The following is a 21674-nucleotide window of genomic DNA, read 5'->3' as shown; positions in this document are numbered from 1 at the left end:
TTGTGGTAGACAGTAATGGAATAATTTGACCACAAGGGAAATGCAATACTTGTTAGACAGGCACCTTGATCTATGAAGACTTATATCAATTTTCAGAAAACATGTACTATTCCTACTAATTTAGCTGCATTTTCTCATTAGCTATGCCCAAAAATCATCCAGGTTTTTGGATTCTCTAAGATCTTATTGTCACGTCCTTCATCTGAGCAGGACGCAACACATATACTCAATTACAGAAATGGCTGGGAGTTCTACAGGTTAATTATACATCGTATAGGAATATGCCCTTTTATTGAATTAACACTGCTGCACTAAACTGATAATGGATATTGAAGCCTCCATGTCAGTATCATAAGGTGATGACAATTAGCAATTTGATCTTGTCTCAGGCAGTGAAAGAAAATAGACTGTCAACACAGCAGACAGGAAAGGAGACAGTAAACATGTGTCTGCAGGCATAAGTTTAATGTAAAAATCACATGGATGTGAACTACAACAATCTTTAAACACCTCAGGCTGACTGGGAATACACTGATTATCGCCAAGCAAATTAGAAGATACAGAAAATGCCCTATGGTGAGAAAGAGAACAAAACAAACAAAAAAAAAGATAAACCAACATTAAGATAGATTACTATGCAAAGATGGCACAAAGTTGGCAGATACAAAAGATAAGTAAACCCTTTTCCTCCAGCTGCTCCTTTCCCAGTTTTCAGAACATCCTCTAGACCACACCAGAGTGCTATGAACCCAGCAAGGTATAGTCGTCACAGCCCAGAAAACAGCCCATCAGACTGAAACAAAAGACCTCCAGGTATTCCAAGGTGACTTTACACAATGCAGTTTTTACACCTTTCTTCTGCACCACAGAGAACTTGTTGGGAAGTGGAAGAGACTGAATCAACCAACTGTTGCCCAAGAACTCAAGCTGTCTACTCCCACAATTTTATGGCCCTTCTACCATTACTAACTCACACCCAGCTGCTGCTCTCCCCACCCAATGCTGCCTTTCTTTGCTAACTTCAAAGCACAAGAACACAGTATCTCCTACAGACTAAAACACTTGGAGAGGCCCATGAATGTTTTTTTGCAGCAAATAAAAAGATGATGTTTCTCTGACAGTAGACATACGCCTAAAAAGTCTGAAAAAATGACCATTCTTAGTAAGAAAGGTCAAATCACCTCCCTGCAGTATCCCCACGTAGCTTAGATGTCTTATTAACCCTTCTGCCAGTCACACAGTTAACCATGCATAGTTCCTACCTTGTAAACTCCTCATGAAGGTTGTTCGGTTCTGATGAATAGTACTTAATTCGAAAATGCAACGTGTACGGAGGTCCAACTGTATATGCAGAGATTTTAAATGGGGAAAAAAAAGTTTATACTAGTTGCGGTTCTGCTAAGGCAGAACAACAGCCACCACCCCACAACCCAAGAAAGCCAAAATGAAGTATGTTTTTCAAATTTGTCAAAGAAGAAATATTTCATGTTTTTAAATTTAAAAATGCATGCAATAAAAAAAATTAGATTACCATACTTAATGATACTCTAATCATTAGATTAATTGAGCAACAATCCATTTGGCAAACATATGTTTTTCAGATGTGCCCCACAGCACACTGTGAATGACAGCAAGTTCCAGGTACACTGCCTGTTGCTGGGGGCAAGGGGAGATGGAAGTGAGAGGGAAGAAGAGGATGATGCATCTTGTTACCCAGCACAAACACAACTCCAAAAAACCCCTCAACCAACAGATCAGCTTTTGACTGATACACGTGAATGAGAAAAGGTAAGATAAATAAGGTGAAAGTAGGAGAAGGGACTCTGGAAGGCACCCATGAATGCAAAAAGCTAACAAATTCCATGAAATAGAGCTGTAAGAATTGTTGTTTTCTAATGCCAGAAGTGAATGTTAGGTCTGGCTTCCTATGCAATACAGATAATAAAATGTAACCCAGCTACCATGAGACTGTGACCAATACATCCTTATCTGCCTGAGCCTCATCCTGCAGACCAGCAGCCTGCTGGTATATTAAGTGCTGGAAAAATGACTCTGTCACACCTTAAGTTCCTCTGTAACACCACATTCACACAGTATATATGCGCCTGTTACTGATCCATTCTACTAAACAACATGCAGCCAAAACTCTAATAATTAGAGCTTTCCTAGAAGACAGGTTAGAGTACCCTAGGCTGACAGGCACCACTGGTAAGGTCTGCATCAGTGAGATAATGACTCTTTACGGGACCACTGCTGGGAAAAAAGGAGCAGTGAGCAACATCCATCATGAAAGAGGAACTCTTCTCAAAGCACCTGCTGAATGTAAGGTAAAGAAAAGTATCCTGTTGCGAGACAGACCTTTACAACACTCATCAAATTGCTTCCCTCTTTGGCATTCCTCAAAGCAGGGCTTGGCCAATTTCTTCTTAAAACAGACTCTTCACAGATTAAACAGACAAAACAGTGCAACTAAACTGATCGAAGGTGTTACAGAATCGCTGGTTTTCCACATTTTAAGACAGATGAAGAAAAGGACAAAGCTATCACAGAAAGTGCACCTGCAAATCACTTAGTCACGGTAAAGAAGTCTGTGATATGATGAAAAGGTGAGAGAAAGCCAACCACAGCAGCTATCTTTACCACCTGTTCTAGCAGACTGACACCCACACACTGTGGAATGAAAGCAAACCATCCTAAAGACCTTTGAAGAACTCCATCATTTATAAAAATCATGTAGATATTTGGATACTTATCAGAAATGCAGGCAAAGCACCACTGGAGTAATCAAGACATATCTCTGTGCGATCCTGCAAGGGGGTCAACAATCTCCTTGCAAAAGGCTGTATTTTAGTCTCACAGAAGCAATATTATCAGTTGGTCTATGGCTGTTGTCAACTGCATTATATTAACAAAACACATTACTGCTTCTGCTGTGCTGTACCCAAGCCTGCAACCAAATTACTAGAGATCAAGGAACAACTTGCTTGCCTTAGCCAATTTCCACAAAAAACTCAGTGGCCAAACCCACCCCCTCCACCCAAAACTCCCTTGAATGAAATAGCATGCATTTCTGCTAGTTTTATTTAAAATATACAAAAAAGAGGTTAACCATTACACAATGAAATATTTCCCATTCAGTCTTTGAAAAAAAATCCAGGAAATCTTTTCTGGATCAGAAGGAGTGACAGAAACAGTGATCTGTGTCCAGGCAACCTGATTTCACAGATCAGACAGAAATTACCTGGTAACCTACACTGCCTCAGACAAACAGCACATGTTTAATGAGAGTTACTGAAGGGCTGGTCTATTGCTTGTAAGTGCTCTTGCATTTAGACAGGATATAGTCAGCCAATTAGCCATTAAATTAAATCTATTTCCTAAGAAACATTTATTCCATTAAAGGCCATATTTAAAGATTCACAATCACGTTCAAACACTCTAAGTTCAAATTCGTAAGGAAGTAACAAAATAAACAGGCAGAGACATGGTACTTACTTTTTATTTGCTTCTTAATGAATTTTGAATGGTCCAACCAGTGCTAAAAAAAGAAAATCCACATTTAAAAGCAGTTCCATTTCAAGATTTTGTTGACAGAATAAACTAATTACAGTAAAATCTAACAGCTAAAAATTTCTAAAAAGAAAATATTGCCATATTTATTTGCTAAAGTTCTACACATCTGCAAAAGTTTATTTGCACATTCAACAACTTATCTTCTTTCATAGGGGAAATCTTGACTTATAAATGCATCAGTACTGCCAGGGAAGTTTCACACTCTTCCAGAGAGGAAACGTCAAAATCCAAAGCCCCAAAGCAGTGGTGTGTGAATACCCTTTCATCTCCAAGTTTAACTGTTGCCCAAGTGCCCCTGAGGACAGCGGGCCAAACCCCTGGGTTTCATTCTTTCAACTCCCCTGTTTGATGGAGACCCTCCAGATCCTGTACTGTCCTGCTTTCCATTGCTCCATAACCAAGGACGAAGACTTAACACCCACTAAAACTGTATGGGAAACACTGATGCATACCCCTTTCCCCTTTTTAAACGAATGGCAAAAGAACTTGAATAGAGTCAGCTATAATGCCAAAAGAGTATGCTTCCCAGCAAAGTTTTTGTACTCTCTCATCAGTGCAAGTTGCAACTACAGAAAAGTAGCAATAAATACTCTCCGTGTAAATTTAGCTTAAACCTTTGACTGTCTCAGAATCATCTAGGTTGGAAAAGACCTGAAGATCATCCACTCCAACCATTAACCCAACATTAACAGTTCCTAACTACACCATATCCCTCAGCGCTATGTCGACCTGACTCTCAAACACCTCCAGGGATGGGGACTCCACCACCTCCCTGGGCAGCCCATTCCAACACCTAACAACCCGTTCTGTAAAGAAATGCTTCCCCTTCCCTGGTGCAACTTGAGGCCATTAGACCTCTTGTCCTATCACTTGTTACTTGGTTAAAGAGGCTCATCCCCAGCTCTCTGCACCCTCCTTTCAGGTAGCTGTAGAGGGCGATGAGGTCTCCCCTCAGCCTCCTCTTCGCCAGACTAAACACCCCCAGTTCCCTCAGCCGCTCCCCGTACGACCTGTGCTCCAGACCCTGCACCAGCTTCGTTGCCCTTCTCTGGACACGCTCGAGTCATTCAATGTCCTTTTTGGAGTGAGGGGCCCAAAACTGAACACAGGAATCGAGGGGCGGCCTCACCAGTGCCGAGTACAGGGGTCAGATCCCTTCCCTGTCCCTGCTGGCCACGCTATTGCTGACACAGGCCAGGATGCCATTGGCCTTCTTGGCCACCTGGGCACACTGCTGGCTCCTGTTCAGCCGGCTGTCAGTCAACACCCCCAGGTCCCTCTCTGACTGGCAGCTCTCCAGCCACTCCTCCCCAAGCCTGTAGCGCTGCTGGGGGTTGTTGTGGCCCAAGGGCAGCCCCCGGCATTTGGCCTTATGGAAACTCCTCCAGTTGGCCTCAGCCCATGGCTCCAGCCTGTCCAGGTCTCTCTGCAGAGCCTCCCTGCCCTCGAGCAGATCAACACTCCCACCCAACCTGGTGTCATCTGCAAACTGACTGAGGGTGCACTCGATCCCCTCGTCTAGATCATCAATAAAGATGCTGAATAGGAGTGGCCCCAAAACCGAGCCCTGGGGGACACCACTTGTGACCGGCCACCAACTGGATTTAATTCTGTTCACCACAACTCTCTGGGCCTGGCCATTCTGCCAGTTTTTTACCCAGCAAAGCGTGTGCCCATCCAAGCTCTGAGCAGCCAGTTTCGCCAGGAGAATGCTGGGGGAAACGGTGTCAAAAGCCTTACTAAAGTCAAGGTAAATTACATCCACAAGCCTTTCCCCCATCCAATAAGCAGGTTGCTCTGTTGTAGAAGGAGATCAGGTTTGTCAGGCAGAACTTGCCTTTCATAAACCCATGCTGACTGGGCCTGAGCATCTGGTTGTCCTGCACCTGTTGTATGATGGTACTCAGGAAGAGCTGCTCCATCAGCTTCCCGAGCACTGAAGTCAATCTGACAGGCCTCTAATTTCCCAGATCATCCTTCCAGCCCTTCTTATAGATGGGTGTCACATTGGCCAATTTCCAATCTGTTGGGACCTCCCCGGTCAGCCAGGACTGCTGGAAAATGATGGAAAGCAGCTTGGCGAGCACCCCAGCCAGCTCCTTCAGCACCCTTGGGTGTATCCTCTCTGGTTCCATAGACTTGCGTATGTCTATATGATGCAGCAGGTCACTGACTGTCTCCTCCTGGAGTGCAGGGGGGTCATTCTCAGTCTTCTGGCTGAGGAGGCTGGATTCACTCAGTACAACTAGTCTTGCTATTAAAGACTGAGGCAAAGAAGGCATTAAGCACCTCAGCCTTCTCCTCATCACTTGTTACCATGTTTCCTCCTGTGTCTAGCAGGGGATGGAGGCGCTCTCTGGTCTTTCTTTGCTGCTCACACACTTATAGAAACATTTATTTTTGTCCTTGATTGCCGAAGCCAGATTAATTTCCCGTTGGGCTTTAGACCTGCATAGCCTCCCAGCCTCTCTGTAATCACTGTGAGTGGCTAGCCCCTTCTTCCGAAGGCTGTAAACTCTCCTTTTCTCCCTGAGTTGCAGCCAAAGCTCCCTGTTCAGCCAGGGTGGTTTTCTCTGGCACTGGCTTCTGTTACAACACCTGGGGACAGCCTGCTCCTGAGCCATTAACACTTCCTTCTTAAAGAGTGCCCAGCCTTCCTGGGCCTCTATACCCTTCAGGACCATCTCCCAAGGGATCCTGTCAAGAAGGTGCCCAAACAAGACAAAGTCAGCCCTTTGGAAGTCCAGGATGGCAGTTCTGCTTCCCCCTCTCCTGACCTCTCTAAGAATAGAGAATGTCTGCGCAATTTCCTACACAAGTCTGCAGTATGATTTGAAGCAACCCCATGTAAACATCCCTCTTGTAATAAAACAGTATTTGGACTTCCTTGAAATAAATGTTTTTCTATCTTTATGTATATATTTATTTAAAAATAATAAACTAGGTACTATGGAACAAAATCTTAGGAGAAAAAAACTCTTCCTTCCTCTCCATTAAAGCATTCATGCTTTCAGAAAAAGGAGAATCTCTGAATGACTACTTAGCATTCTACTAACACCACACCACCAAGGCTAAATAAATGTGAAAAATTTGTTTGTTGGATAGTAATGCTGCTATTTATTTACTAAGGATGTCCTAAGCCAAGGCAAAAATTTATTTATCACAGGTATAGAAGGGTATAGATCAAAAGTCTGACAACTTGCAACCCTTGAGGTAAATAAATCTCACAAAAAAAGGAGAGAGAGGGAGAAAGAGAAATGGAACAATTATTCTGAAGGTGCTTTTATTTGCATGAGACTTGCTAGACTCCCTTAGGTGACGCTGCCAAGAAATCTATCGCTACAATCTGAAAAATCTACCAGAGTGGAAATAAAACATTATAGCAGCTCATACAAATACATTCCTTAGAGTTGCAAGTAATTCATTCTGTCTCTACTTTGCTGTTTTATGAGGAATTGTATCCAAAGCCACAGCAGTTCGCAGAAGCTTTGTGAAATTTCAAAGTTTTGATAAGGAAAAAGTGTCAATGTTGAAACTTCGCTTTTTTACTGAAATTATACAAGTCTGTTACTTTCACACCTCCAGGGCACATTAATTTTTTATGCTTCTAATACCTAGCTACAAAAATGTCTTTCTCCTCAATATTTATTCTGGCTAAAGACAAACCACTCACAAAGAAAAATATACTGATTCCATTAAAAGAAACGTTTAGCTTCATGTTAAATAAAACCAAACATGAATAATACCTATACTACAGGCAAAAAACCTCCAATAACTTTTCATCTGTGGCTCATGTTAGTATCATGTTCAGAAATAAGCACCACACAACCTAAACTACAATAATTCCTAATGATGTAACAGCTGATAGTCCCAATCTTGGAGTGTGGTGTTCTAGCTGTATGAAAACTCAAATAACAGCAAGTTTCAAACTGATTATTCAGAAGTGTAAATAGTTCAAAGAACGTTTAAAAATCATTAAAACGACTCTAGGAACTACTTGCATGAACAATTAAATGAGAGTATAGCCTAGACAGGAAACTATCATTCACTCTCTGTACTCAAGCAGCCAGAGGCAGACTGCTCCAGAAGATGAAACACAGCAAGCATTAAACTCATCTCTCTTCAGAATCAAAAATAAACTGCCTTTTTACCCCTATCTCCCATTGCACATCATGGTTGTGTGTGATGTGGCCAACACACAGATCACAAAATAAAAATACGGAGGTAGGAGAAGGATTAGCAGTATTAATACCCAGAGTTCCCAGACCCATCAGCTTTCATGCGGATTTGTGAACCAACACCAATTTACAAGTCAGATATTTTTTGCAACTTCTGTGAAAATCAGGCTAAATTTCAACACTTCTTTGCCTCGGATAATGTCAGAAGGTTTCTCCACACTGGAAATCACACCAGCTATCCAAATGTCTCTCTGAGCTCAAAAAATTGCACTGCACTCTAGATAAAGCCAAAAAGAGGTTTGGGCTTGGCTACATACTGCTTGCTGACTCAAGAACAGGTAAGGGAAAGCAACAAGTTCCGAAGTCTTACTAGGAAGCTGAATAAAATCCGAGGGGACTTTTGCTCTCTCAGCACCTATGACTGTAGCTCTGCCTATCTTGTGCTCTGGCTAAACAACTGTACATTATTTCAGGATCCGAACTCATCAAAGAAATTTAAGTATGGATCTCACAGTGTAGGACTGAGGCTCATGACAGTCAATTCAACTACAAAGTGTCACATTCCCCCATATCCAGTCTGGACTCAGAAGCATCAGTGCAGAACAAGGATGAGAAAAGGGATTAATTGGTTTAGGACTGTGTTATGGTAGGAAGACAGTGTCTAAGCTACTTTACCCCCAGTAAGGGAAAAAGAACCCCAAACCTGGTCAAACTGCAGGCAATCAAGATTTTATGATTACTTTAGAATAAAATAGAGCAGAACAGAATAAACAGTTCAGCTGGAAGGGATCTACAATGATCATCTAGTCTAACTGCCTGACCACTTCACATTATCAAGGGCATTGTCCAAATGCCCCTTAAACACAGGTTTGGAGCATCAATCACCTCTCTAAGAAGCCTGTTTCAGTGTTTCACCGCTCTCTTGGTAAAGAAATATTTCCTAACGGCTAATAGTCTAACCCTCTCCAGGCACAGCTCTGAACCACTCCCATGCATCCTGTCACTGGATACCAGGGAGAAGAATCATCACTTTCTGCTCCTCTTCCCCTCCTCAGGAAGCTGTAGAGAGCAAGGAGGTTGCTCCTTTAATTCTGTCAGGTAAACTGGAACTTCAAATGATGGATTAACTTCCATTTATTCCTGTTTAATCCCAGCATAATTTCTTTGCTTTGCCAAATAAATAATATTTCCTATGGTATTAACTGACATAAAAACAGTAGTCACTGGTTAGGATTCATGTGCTGAAAACACACACAATCAATTCCACATGAAGGAAACACCATTTTTTAAAAAGATTTATTAAAATATTGAAAGCACATATTTATCTCAGCATGCTCTCCTGTTATCTCTCACTTTATCTAACGGAAGAGGAAAAAATAAGTACCACAACACTTTGTAAGTGGTAGCAACCATTATTTTCTCAAAATAGTCATGCAGCAAGGTAAAGATGTATCTGTGTCAAGGTACAGCAGAAAAACTATTACTACTGGAACAGTCTATGTAAGGACTACAGTGACTGTCAAATGAAGACTGAGAAGAGAAGTACCACAGGCTGACACAAACTCATCACACACCTGAGCTTTACAAATTCCAATGCCTCTCTACTTGCTTCCTGAAAGAATGAAAAATCCTTGTCTTGGTCTATACAGCCCTCAAAGGTGACCTGAAAAGGAAAAAAAAATGGCATTTTGACCCTTTTTGGTTGGCTTGCTTTGCTAGTTTAAAATGCATGAAGAATATCCTGAATAGACTCTTTCCCCTTATGCTTATTTATATATTTAACTATCAGTAAGAGAAAGTTAATTCTTACTGGAAGTTTTATTTGCTCTCTGAAAAATATTGCTTAAATGCTTTCTCAAGCCTTACCTGAAGGTACAGGAGGGAGAACCGTGCTACTCAGGTTCAGAAAAGAAGGTGTGCTAAACAAAAGCTGGCGCCTTTAAAACCAAAAGTCAATTATCACTTCAACTATCATCTTGTGTCTGGTTTCCTAGATGCTTGAATCCTACTAAGCTGTCTGCCAACAGCCACATAGCTTTCTAAATCAGAGAGGATAAAGACATACATAACACAGGAGGAAGAAATCACCAAAACCAAGTCAATAAAAGCCCTACGCACCAAACCACAGTTTGGGGACTTCTCTACACTATAAAGTTAAAAAGGAACAAAGAAGAAAAAGTGCTTCCCTCTTTTCTTTTGAAGGTCACCTTTTAAATATTATTATGGTAGTAACAGAAAACCAAACGAGAATTGGGGTCATGTAGAAACTCTGGGACTACACAAGCATATACTTAGAAACAATATAAGCTCCCAGGAGTTCACAGCTTAAAACGATGAGAAGATTGCTCTTTACACTCATGTAAGTTTCTTTGATCCATCCTAGAAAGTTACGTTGCTCTTGAAAATGCAGAGAAAAGCTGCTTTTAGATAAATTGCTTAGATACAACTCAAGATTTAATGAACACCAGGGGTGATGCTGGTTAGCACTTTCAAATAGGAGGTAGGGTGATGCACCTCCACAGAGTTACTAATGATTCCAAACTGCAGAGAGTAAGCTGGAACACAGAACGGCTTTTGTAAATCGGTTGGAGAAATTATTTAAATGAGGATTCTGTAAGACCAACACAGCCAATGACAGCACTCCTAAATTACAGGGTAAGCCCCAACGGAGAGGGGAGGAGAGTGCCTGGCTTCCACTGGGCCGCTGTGCCAGGGTGACAGGAAGAGACTCACAGGGCCACGGAGGGCCTTGAGGCCTGGAGGTGGGGGGTTTCAGTCTGAGGACAAGAGAAGCCTACTCAAGGGGTGACGGAAGATGAAGCCAGACTCCTGGCAGCAGTGCACAACAAACAGCAACAGATCAAGCAAAAACAGTAAGAGACAGACTTTGCTTTGGTTTGACCTTGACTGGCCACCAGGTGCCCACCAAGCTGCTCTATCACTCCCCTTCCTCAACTGGACAGGGAGAGTAAATATGGCGACAGGCTCGTATGCCCAGATAAGGACAGGGATATCACTGAGCAAGTACTGCTACAGGCAAAACAGACTCAACTCAGGGAAATTAATTTATTACCAAAGTGGATTAGGATAATGAGAAATAAGCACAAATCTTAAAACACCTTTCCCCCACCCTTCCCTTCTTCCTGGGCTTAACTTCATTCCCAATTTCTCTACCTCCACTCCCGAGCAGCACAAGGGGAGAGGGAATGGGGGTTGCGGTCAGTTCACCACACGTTGTGTCTGCCACTTTCTCCTCCTCACACTCTCCCCTGCTCCAGCAGGGGGTCCCTCCCACGGGAGACAGTCCTCCACAAAATACTTCATCATGGGTCCTTCCCACAGGCTGATGTTCTTCACAAACTGCTCCATCGTGGGTCCCCCAGGGGGTCACAAGTCCTGCCAGGAGCCTGCTCCAGCACAGGCTTCCCACAGGGTCACAGCCTCCTTCAGTCATCTACCTGCTCTGGGGTGGGGTCCTCCACAGGCTTCAGGTGGATCTCTGCTCCACCGTTAACCTCCCTGGGCTGCAGGGGCACAGCCTGCCTCACCATGGTCTGCACCACGGGCTGCAGGGGAATCTCTGCTCCAGTGCCTGGAGCATCTCCTCCCCCTCCTTCACTGATCATGGTGTCTGCAGAGTTATTTAACATATTCTCACTCCTTCCTCTCAGTTGCTGTTGCACAGCAGTTTTTATCCCTTCTTAAATACGTTATGACAGAGGCATTACTAACTTCGTTGATAGGCTCAGTTTTAGGCAGCAGTGGGTCTGTCTTGGAGCTGGCCAGAACTGGCTCTGTCCAAGGTGGGACACCTTCTGGCACCTTTGGTCAGAAGAACCCCTACAGCCCTCCCCACTACCAAAACCTTGCCAAGCAAGCCCAATAGATTTGGAGAAGCAGTTCTGCCATGAAGAAGTGCTGGATTTCACCCTTAAGGTCCCTTCTAGTTGCTTCACTGGGAATCCTTTTCAAGAGTGGGCAATAAAAAACCAACAAAAACCCAACCAATAAACCAACAAAAAGCCCGGTAAAAATGCTTTCCTTCTCTCCACTTTAGCCCTTTGGTGACTGCATCTGGACTCCTGTGTCCCCTTCCTTGTCTCACCAGTCCAGGAAAGACACTGATGAGTGTGATGTAAGCCCAACATAGGGGCTTTGGGGTGGTGAAGAGCTGGGGCACACAAAGGCAGGCTGCCTCTGGTCTGCATCGAGAATGAAGGGTCAGGGTGGACCTGACTGATGACTTCAGCTGCCTGCTGAGAGGCTGTAGAGAAGATGAAGACTGACTTGTCTCAGCCATGCTCTGTGGCAGAAGGATGAGTGGCACCAGACCCAGGAGAAATCCCAGCTAGACAAAAGGAAAAGACTGTCACCATGAGGCTGTTCAGACAAAGCACAGGCACCCAGAGGGACTGTGGAGCCGCTGCCCTTGAGGATACCCAAACATGACTGAACAAAGCCCTGAGAAACTGGATCCAACTAGGGCTGCTCTAAGCAGGAGCTTGGGTACATATACCCTCTTCAACAGCTAAGTTTTGGTGGCATCTTTCAGGATGCTGCTCTACCTGACTTGAAGAAAAACATTTTTTTTTTAAAAAAGGAATGCACTTCCTCTTCTGCTAGCATTCACAATACAAGACCAAGCTGGGATTAATGAGGTGAACAGTTTGCATTTGGGCTCAGATGAGACCAACTTTTCATAAAACACTGTCAGGATCTTACAACTACAGGAGTTTTAAGCTAGGTGGCTCAATCTTGTTTTAGACCCTCTTCAAGATACTGCTGCCACCATCTTGCTGAACAGAGCCCAGGCACAGTGGTATAGTGTCATATCAGTGCTGTTGGAGGTGTCAGGAGCAACCTGATCAAAGTGTGAAGTTAAATCAGTTTTCTAAGCTGTCTCTGCTTTGAACAAGGCACTGGACCAGTCGGCCTCCAGCAGTCCCTTTCAACCAACATTATTCTGTGTGTTACCAGTTGTAGAGGAATGAAAACAGCAATTCTTACGCCAAGTTCTCTCCCATCCTGTGAGGAAAGGCAGCTACCTCCCACAAGTTCAGAGTAGTGGGACAGTGCAAGCAACGCTGTCCAGTGGCAGAAGGGCAGATGGAGCTGTGGTAAGAAAGGTCTGTGTTGGCATCTTGGGAAATTCAAGGCCATAGAGATGCTAACTCCAGAGCCCTGAGGGCACTGATAGCCCTTAATGACCCTTACTAGACCTATCTGGGATCTCCAACCACAGAGCATGTAGCATTCATGTTAAGGGTTGCATGGGCCCTTCTCTCCCATCCTCTCCCCCTACCCCTCATGGAGAGGTGCCATCTCTTCTGCACCAAGCCCCAAGGGAGAGGGGAAGGGAAGGCCTGGCTTCTATCAAGCTGCTGCTTTCCCTTTACATCCCATCCCCCAACTCTCAGTATGGTTGGTAACCTAATGAATTTATTTCTCCACAGCATTTTCTTAAAAATTCTGACAACCACTACTAAGTTTCCATAAATGGCTAAGGCACACAGGACTTTTCCATAGGAGTATGTTCTTTACAAAGAAATCTCTACTTGCACTTAAAGAAAGTTTTTGGGATCCACTAGCGTGTTGTAGTTTTGGTAGCAGGGGAGGGAACTACAGAGGTGGCTCCTGGTAGAAGCTTCTCAATGCTCCACCAGCTCTAAGTCAGACCCACCTCTGGCCAAGGCCGAGCCAATTAGCGATGGTGGCTGTGCCTCTGTGATAACATATTTAAGGGGAAATCTGAAAGGAGGAGTAGATGTGAAGTAAATAGCTATGAAGACACTGAGGTCAGTTGAAGAAAGGAGGAGGAGGTGCACCGGAGAAGAGACCCTTCTGCAGCCCATGGCAAGAGGACAGGCTGTGCCCCTGCAGCCCCTGGAGGTCCATGGTGGAAGAGATGCTCACCTGCAGCTGTGGAGGACCCCACACTGGAGCAGATGGCTGCACCTGAAGAAGCTATGACCCTGTGGGAAGCCTGCACTGGAGCAGTCGCTGGGAGGACTGCAGTCTGTGGGTGAGACCCATGCTAGGAGCAGTTCATGAAGAACAGCAGCCTGTGGGAATGACTGACACTGGAAAAGTTCATGAAGGACTGTGTCCCATGGGAAGGACCCCACACTGGAGCAGGGGGAGTGTGAGGAGTCTTTCCCCTGAGGAGGAGGGAGTAGCAGAGACAACGTGTGATGAACTGACTGCAACCCCCCTTCCCTGTTCCTCTGTGATGCTGTGGGGGAGGAGGTAGAGAAATTAGGAGCAAAGCTGAATCCAGAAAGAAGTGAGGGGTAGGGGGGAAGGTGTTTTTAAGATGTGGATGTATTTCTCACTGTCCTACTCTGATTAGTAAATTAGTGTTGGTGGTGTTCAAATTAAATTGATGTTATTTTCTTCCCCTAAAGAGTCTGTCTTTTGCCCATGACTGTAATGGGTGAGTCATCTCTCCCTGTCCTTGTCTCAATCCCTGAGCCATTTTTTTTTATTTTCTCTTCCCCATTCATGAGGGAGAAGGGTGAGCAAGCGGTTGCATGGTGCTCAGTTGCCCTCTGGGTTTAAACCATGACAAGTAGCACATGAGGTAGAGGCATTAATAATGCTCTAACAAGTGCAGCTGAAAACAATTTCTGTCACATTCCTAGAGCACAGGAATTCCCAAATTCAGTACTAGCATCTGGCTGGTACCATGAATAGAGGCAACCTTCTTCCAAATTAAAAACCAAAAATGCTGCAATAACTGCTGGTACTGATAATGTTATAGGTGTAAGCTACAAAAAATAAACACGAGCAGTATTTGGAAAAAAAAAAAGTTTTTTATTCCTATGATGCAAGAAGAGTTCTGGTAGTATACCAGCAATTTTCAAGCTTTCACTAAGCAAGCTCCTAAAAATGTTCCATTGAAGATGGAGACTCTTGTACAGTAAATTCAAAGCTGTTAACAGTAGCTTTGTTTTTCCCTTAGTTCACTTTTATAAAGTCCTTATAAACAATCCATGGTACCTTGTGGTCTGCAATTCCAGGCTGAAAAAGTACTTTAGCATGTAATTGTCAGAATGGAGTTCAAAAATTGTAACACATATATCTCAAAGGCAACACAGATGTCTGTGCTTTAAATGGGCACGAAATACAAAGAAACTGAGGAACAGACCAGTCCCTGTTCCAGCAGTCCTGTTTTCTAATCACAGTGTGTTAAGGCCCAGATGCAAAGTGCTTTCTAGAGGTAATAAGGGGTCAGGAAGAGAACCCTACCTGGCCACAGCAAAAGCACAGGATAACATCAAGTTAAAATGGTCAAGGCCTACAAAATAGCCATTTGAGGGAAACAGAAAAACCACAGGCAAGTCACACATGCAATTACCACGATGTCAGAAATAATTTGAAAGCAAGTGAAAATTTTGCAATGCAATGTCTTGCCTGAGCCTTCATGAAACCAGTTCTTACCATTTCTAGTATGCAGACAGCCTCTGAAAAAAAACCCATATACGTGGCTGGGGCTACCTCTTTAATACAGAACCACTCTTGAAAGCTTTGGCCTTGTTAAAGCACTGGGTTTTGTGGGATTTTTTTTAAATTATACTGACACATTCAATTAGGAAGTCTCAGACATCCAGCATCCAGATTCTACCACCACATGATGTAAAGCAATCTCTTAAATGCAGTTACTAGTTTCAGCTGGCTCTTGAAAAAATCTCACTATATGAAGTTCCATACATCTTCCTTTTGCAATCAAGGACCCCTACAAATACTACTGTAAGTTATAAAATGTCAATGACTGTTGCAAATGTGCTTCTATGAGCTAACAACACTAGGCACTAAGCAGTCCTGTGTCACCTCCACAGTTTACCCTGTCTCCCTAGAGACACGATGACCACTGGTATCAGGAGACAGTAATGTGCTTCTTTGTTTACCTCCACAGTTGGACGGACTGAACTCTACCTTGCACTCCAGCAAAAGGTTCCCCTGTTCATGAAAAGGCCCTCAAATGCTTCAGCTCTTATCTTCTGCCCTTCCAGAGTTAATAAGACCAGCTCAATTCATTTTAAATGAATGAGGAGGCATCTTCTAAATGTATCAATTAAGTGTCCCATATGTGCTGAGGCTTGCCGTCCATTACTCTTCTGTTGCAAAGACTGCCGCTGTTCTGAAGAATCCACTTCATCTTTCTTAGACACACTCTGCTGACCCTTGCACACTTTTGTGAAACCACTCAAGTACATGCATCTTTTTCCAATGATCAAGTGTAGCATCAGGTCATCTCTGCCATTGCGTAAGTATATTCAGTCACTGTTTTTTGTGGACTCCAGTTTTACAATCTTATCCTCCCCTGCCTTCCCCCCCCCTCCCCCGCTTATTTCTATTTCTAACCTTTAATACTTGAAGCAATATGGAAGTTCAACGGCATTCGTTCTGTGAAAGAACCAAGCCTCAACCATTAAAATAATTTTCTGGCCAATTGTAACTACTGTACAGAGCAGAGCAAAAGTTAGACTAAGGCTTTTACATGAAGTATGCTTAAATCCCAGACATTTGTGTCTCCATGCACACTGAGATTTTCCTGAGCACAAGCTCTACAAGTGAAACTGCCATGCTTTAAACCACACTTCATACCACCTGGTTTTGGTAAGGATCTGAGAACAACACATTCCTATGTACTTACTGACCTTCAGAGAAGGTTTGACCCCTACAGCACCCTCAGCAATGACCATGAATTAAAACACAGTTTTGGCTACCAGGATGTTGTAAACCACCCCCCCACCCCCCCAAATCCTAATTGTCTTAATTTTGTTGTTTATTTTAACTTAATTAAGGCTAACATGAATACAAGCAACTGGAAGCTGTTGGTTTTTTTTCCAGGAAGGACTCACTTAAGACTACAGTGTACTCGCTTAAGACTTGAGTTCATCACTAATGGAAATATGCCTGTGTTGCTTAAGCCAAAATTGATCGTAGGGACACTAAGTTAGGTCACAAACTGTTAGGACAATGTACACTGAACTCAAAAGTAAAAAGCTCTCAGTGACACCAAAGGCAGCAGGATTACACTCCCTTGGTTCCTACTATGGTCATAAAAGCCACAATTACTTGCAACTGCAACAAAGAGGTTCTGTTTATTTAAAAAAATATTTCTTTCAAATGTATCTGTAACATATGATTTCGGCTGGGTTTAACAGGACAGAAGGTCTAGAAAGTTTTTTTTAAAAGAAACTGGGTTTAGCCAGAATAAAATTTTGCATCCTACAGTTCAAAACAACATGAAAATTTATTTGCAAAAATTCCTTCCCATTCTGCCAAGTTCCCAAAATCTGCCCTTTGATCTTGATTTTGCAGAACATTTATCTTGTTTTCAGAATATACCTGCTAATTTTTAGTCTCAATTAATTGTCAAATTGCTTAAACAGCTAGCTTTTAATGAAAGAAAACTGTAATCTCTTAACAGGAAAGGCTGCTACACAGCTCTTACACCTGTCCATTTCGTAATTCTGAAAATACATTTAGGGTCATACTGCATACGGACTACTTTAAGGCATTTTTTTCATGGCTAAACTAAACATAAAATTAATATAATGTATTCCAAATCTTGTCATGGTAATGTTTTAATTATCACCATGAATAGGAAGACCGAAAGATAGAACTGAAAAAGAAGAATCCCAATTACAGTATTATTTCTGGACACAAAGCAGCATGTCAGAATGCAGCAGAAGCGAGCTGTGGCATTCACGAAAGCCTTGCCTATCCCAGCCTGAGTCTTCACAGACCCATCTCAGAAGCATCCTGATATGTGACATGGTTTATCTGTAGTCCAAATAAACTACGCATGAATAATAGAGCGCTATACAAACATCCTTTAGGACTGTTATCCTGTCTTAATTCATAAACATTTGATAACCTACTTCAGCCGAAGGAGTATCTTGCTTCACAGACCTGAGGTGAGAGAAGCAGAACTTATTAACTGAATGTGAACACAGATAATCACTGCCACACAAAAAACCAGTTCATACAAGATTACTTTGTTTCTCTTTTCAGCAGTGAAACTTCATATCTCAGAGAAGAGGGGAATTAAAAAAAAGAGTAAACCACAAAAATTATATAAAAAACTTGCCTTGTGTAGCATAATTCTCGTTAGATTTATTATACAGATAATAAAAACCGATGCCACTCTAGATCAATAAAAAGCAAGTTACCTTTAATTCTGAAGCCTACGCCCAAGCACTCAAAAAATAAACTGAAAGGGTTTGTAACAAACAGGCAACAAACCTGTCTAAATCTGCAGAAGAAAACTGAAGGAAAACACTTCATCTTACTGTCCAATCATGCACAAAGACAAAACACCAAAAACTGTTTGCTGTCCTGGATAGACAGAAGACTTCTCCGCACTTACAAGAGAGGTGAGGTATCATTGACAGTATCACAACCACCTGCCCTGTACGGCTGGCTGCTTCTCAAGACTGTGCCAGAGAAGTGATCTCCAGCCCTCCTGGGAGACAACAAATGCTACTGGAAGACTAAGAACTGGAGATTCTCTGGAAATTCTTAGTGTTTTGGAGTTATTTGCTCATTTTTCCACATACCTCACACACTTAAGTAGTCACAGTAGTAGTATCCAAAGCAAGCAGTTGAAAAAAACCTATCAATTTCAACAACAATGAGCCCTTAAAAGAAAATTCAGATGCAGCAGAGACAGTCATGAAGCTCCAAGCCACTCCAAGGCCCTGAACCCAATACCTGCTGAAACATCCATGAGGCTAGTTCATGATATGTAGAGAAAACAAAGGCATTCAGGTATTATTCTGTTGTCCAGCTTGCCTACCCCCACACTGCATTGTTGAAAACTTAAGTTGTGAAGCATACACAATCCTGACCTTCCCAGAAAAACCTGGCCACAAGGCTACCTTCCATACAGGTGAGAATCTCATTGTCCAGATCAGCAGATCCTGACATGTTGCTCCTGGTTCGGCACAGTCTGGGAAACAGTTCTTGCTCCTTTTTTTCCTTCTGATTTTGTACTTGGAACACTGCTTTCACAAAAGCTATTTTAGTTTCTACATAGCCTTCTCTGTCTTTTCCCTCCACTGTCTTCTCACCTCTCACAGCAAGTGAACCAAAACCCAATTTAGAAGTTGGTTAATATTAAGAAGTTCAGATGGAAACACAGTTTGCCAGGACGACTGACTGCAGGTTGGTCCTGGCTCTCACCTCCCCAGGGAACACATCGCACCTGCAGGAGGCATGGGCTGTCCTCCCACAAAAGTCCTGCTGTACATGTGCTGTAATTCCACTGCTTCCCAATGTGTCAGATATGCTGGATGCATGCATACATACTCAAAATTACTCAACTGGCTGCAGAGCGCAATGTATTTACCCGATTGGGAAAGGCTGTTCCATACGGACCTTCTTTAAGCCGAGAGGCATTTGTGACCTTAGAAATCGGACATAAAGGACTTTAAAAAGATTGCTGAGACGCATGTAACAAAAGTGGCATTTTAATTCTTCTTCCACACATTCCCTACTAAAGTTTCATACCCCAAGGATTATAGCAGCTCATTAGCAAAAAGAAAAAACCCAGTAAAATTTAAAGATGTATCTTATATCTTCTTCCCCCTCAATTACTCTATAATTGTTCTTGTGATCAGAAACCAAATCATGAGGGAAACAGAAGCAAATTCCAAGCAAATCAACATGGCCTATCCTTCTGTTCTGAATTCCCTTAAAACAGGAGGCTGGGAGGGTTTTGCTATCACAGGACAGACATCTGGAACAAAGAATGCAACTGTATAAATGGACAGATCTATATCCTGAGAAAATTCTGTAGTATCTTGCAGCTCATAAGAAGCTGTAAACTACAGAACGATGATCTGGAGTAAGAGACAGAGAAAGGACAAGCTGGATAGACGATGAATAAACATTAGCTGCCAGCAGCCTAAAATAAATGTCAAGTACCCAGACCAACAACAGAGTATGTTGCACATGACCAGTTTCTGCAAAGATCAATAAAATACTTCCCTCATGGCAACTCATCTTTGATAGTACAATCTCACAAGACTTTATTATTGCTATTTCCAACCTAAACCAAAGCTTTCAAGGCTTCCTGCTTTGCTAGAACACACCCACCATAGTAAAATTAAAAACTCAGTAAGGTTACATTTCCTCTAAACCACTGCAGGGACCTCCTGCATAAGAGTGACAACTCTTCAACCACCCCAAGCATTACTTCCCTGCTGAAGTCCTGTAACAGCTGAACACAAAACTATTTCTTTGATTCTCACCTCCTTCCTTCACTTCTCTTTTCCCTCTTTTTCTCTCTTTCTTCCCTTCCACAAACAGAAGAATCAGAAAAGCAGAGCAGGGTTTTTATTACAAAATGATGGAAACATTTGAAGGGCCTTAGAATGTTCCCAGACTCACTAGAGCTGTCCTAGAGCAGTGATCTTCAAACTTTTTTGATGGCACAAAAAGTAAAGACATTTCTGGAGCACACACCTCCAATATATGTGTATTTATTTATAAATTATACACATCCCACTGTGTATGTAAAACATACACAAAAACATAAATTTAAAAAGGGTGAGAATGATGAAACAACCACCACTAGAATAGTTGCAGAGCAGTCTCAGTAGTTTTGTTACTGAATCTGGTAGAAAAAGAGTTGGTCCAAAGTTATTATAATGCAACTACAATGAGATGCAGTTTTATTCTTCACTGTAACCTATAAATCAGTCAAGCTGCTAAACATGAGCAAGCAATGTATCTGCACTGCTTTAAACCTCACTTATGAATAAATGTTTTCCAACAGGATCAAGTTCTTCCACTCACTAACACTACTTAGCAACCCCTCTCCCCCCGAGTATTTCTACATCTGGAGTTAAACCAGATAACTTAAAATACAACAGTACACAAAAGCTTTGCTTCAGAATAAACTACTAGATGATCGTCTACATTGTTCTATTCATGGAGATCTTCAAAGAGCAGGAGATACAAACTATGCAGACTTCAGTGAATAGGCTTTACAGTATTTTCTGCCTTACTGCTGACATCTTGCCTTCCACAACTTTAAGTTTTGGATGGTATTGAAAAATTATTTTCTGGGGGGTATTAAGTATAAACTCTTCAAACAAATAAAGGGTTTTTTCTCTTTCAAAGCATATAAGCTCTAATTATGATTTTCTTTTCTAAATCATTGCTATCAAGGCTGTTTGTCCTGACTGGCAAAGTTACAGGACTGCAAAAAACACAGTGCGCTCAAAAGCTGCTGGCCTTGGAGCATACAGAGGCAATCTCCACTGTTCAAAGACTATTCTATGCTCTCATATTTATAATGGTGGCTCAAAGATGTTTAGCACTTAACAATACGTAATAAAGACAAAGGCTTAGAGCCTCAAGGAGTTTACAATACTTTAATCTCCCAGTCCCGCAATTGCCACTGTGTGGCTGGGCTGGCACTAAGCAGAAGCACATGGAGGCTGTGCATTAATTGCTATGCAAATGAATGAGTGGGTCACAAGTTCAAAACAGACCAAGGCAGACTGTTAAAGCATGGAACCGCTTTTGCACAGAGTGCAGGGGAAGATAAAAGCTTGTGCTTGTGCCTTGAAGCTCTCTAAGCTCTACTGTGCCCAGCTTAAGCCAGACAAAAAACCCATCCAAACCCAAATGAGAGTTTTCAGCCTTGCACTCCAGTGAAGGTGAAGAACTCTGCCCTCAAAACTCCTCTTAATCCAGGAACCATAACCCTACTACCAAAGTGCTTCAACAAGTGTTGGCTTTTTTAGCTCCCGCAGAAGCTGTTCATAGCCCTTGTAACTGTAGAAGCCAAGATTTACTTCCCCCCCCCCCCCCCCCCCCCCAATACAGAGGAGAGAAATGGCATACAAACAAAGCTGAAACACTTGCACATATAGATACATTTGGCCCTCAACACTGGGGACA

At 42.6% G+C, this 21674-nt stretch overlaps 1 protein-coding gene across 2 annotated transcripts in view; it reads right to left on the bottom strand.

Moving 5' to 3' along the window:
* The window catches only part of EPB41L4B (erythrocyte membrane protein band 4.1 like 4B), a 181790-nt gene that overhangs the window by 107195 nt on the left and 52921 nt on the right, over positions 1-21674 (bottom strand). For both annotated transcript variants that reach the window (XM_074899418.1, XM_074899419.1), the window contains exons 3-4: positions 3496-3538; positions 1263-1341 (exon numbers count right to left, since the gene is read on the bottom strand). In XM_074899418.1, coding sequence (XP_074755519.1) covers positions 1263-1341; positions 3496-3538 — 122 coding nt within the window. The remainder of the gene's footprint in view (positions 1-1262; positions 1342-3495; positions 3539-21674) is intronic.

The sequence above is a fragment of the Athene noctua genome, chromosome 2 (assembly GCF_965140245.1).
Source record: "Athene noctua chromosome 2, bAthNoc1.hap1.1, whole genome shotgun sequence".
Lineage (NCBI taxonomy): Eukaryota > Metazoa > Chordata > Aves > Strigiformes > Strigidae > Athene > Athene noctua.
The sequence above is the reverse complement of the archived record's forward strand: the minus strand, read 5'-3'. Positions and strand labels throughout refer to the sequence as shown.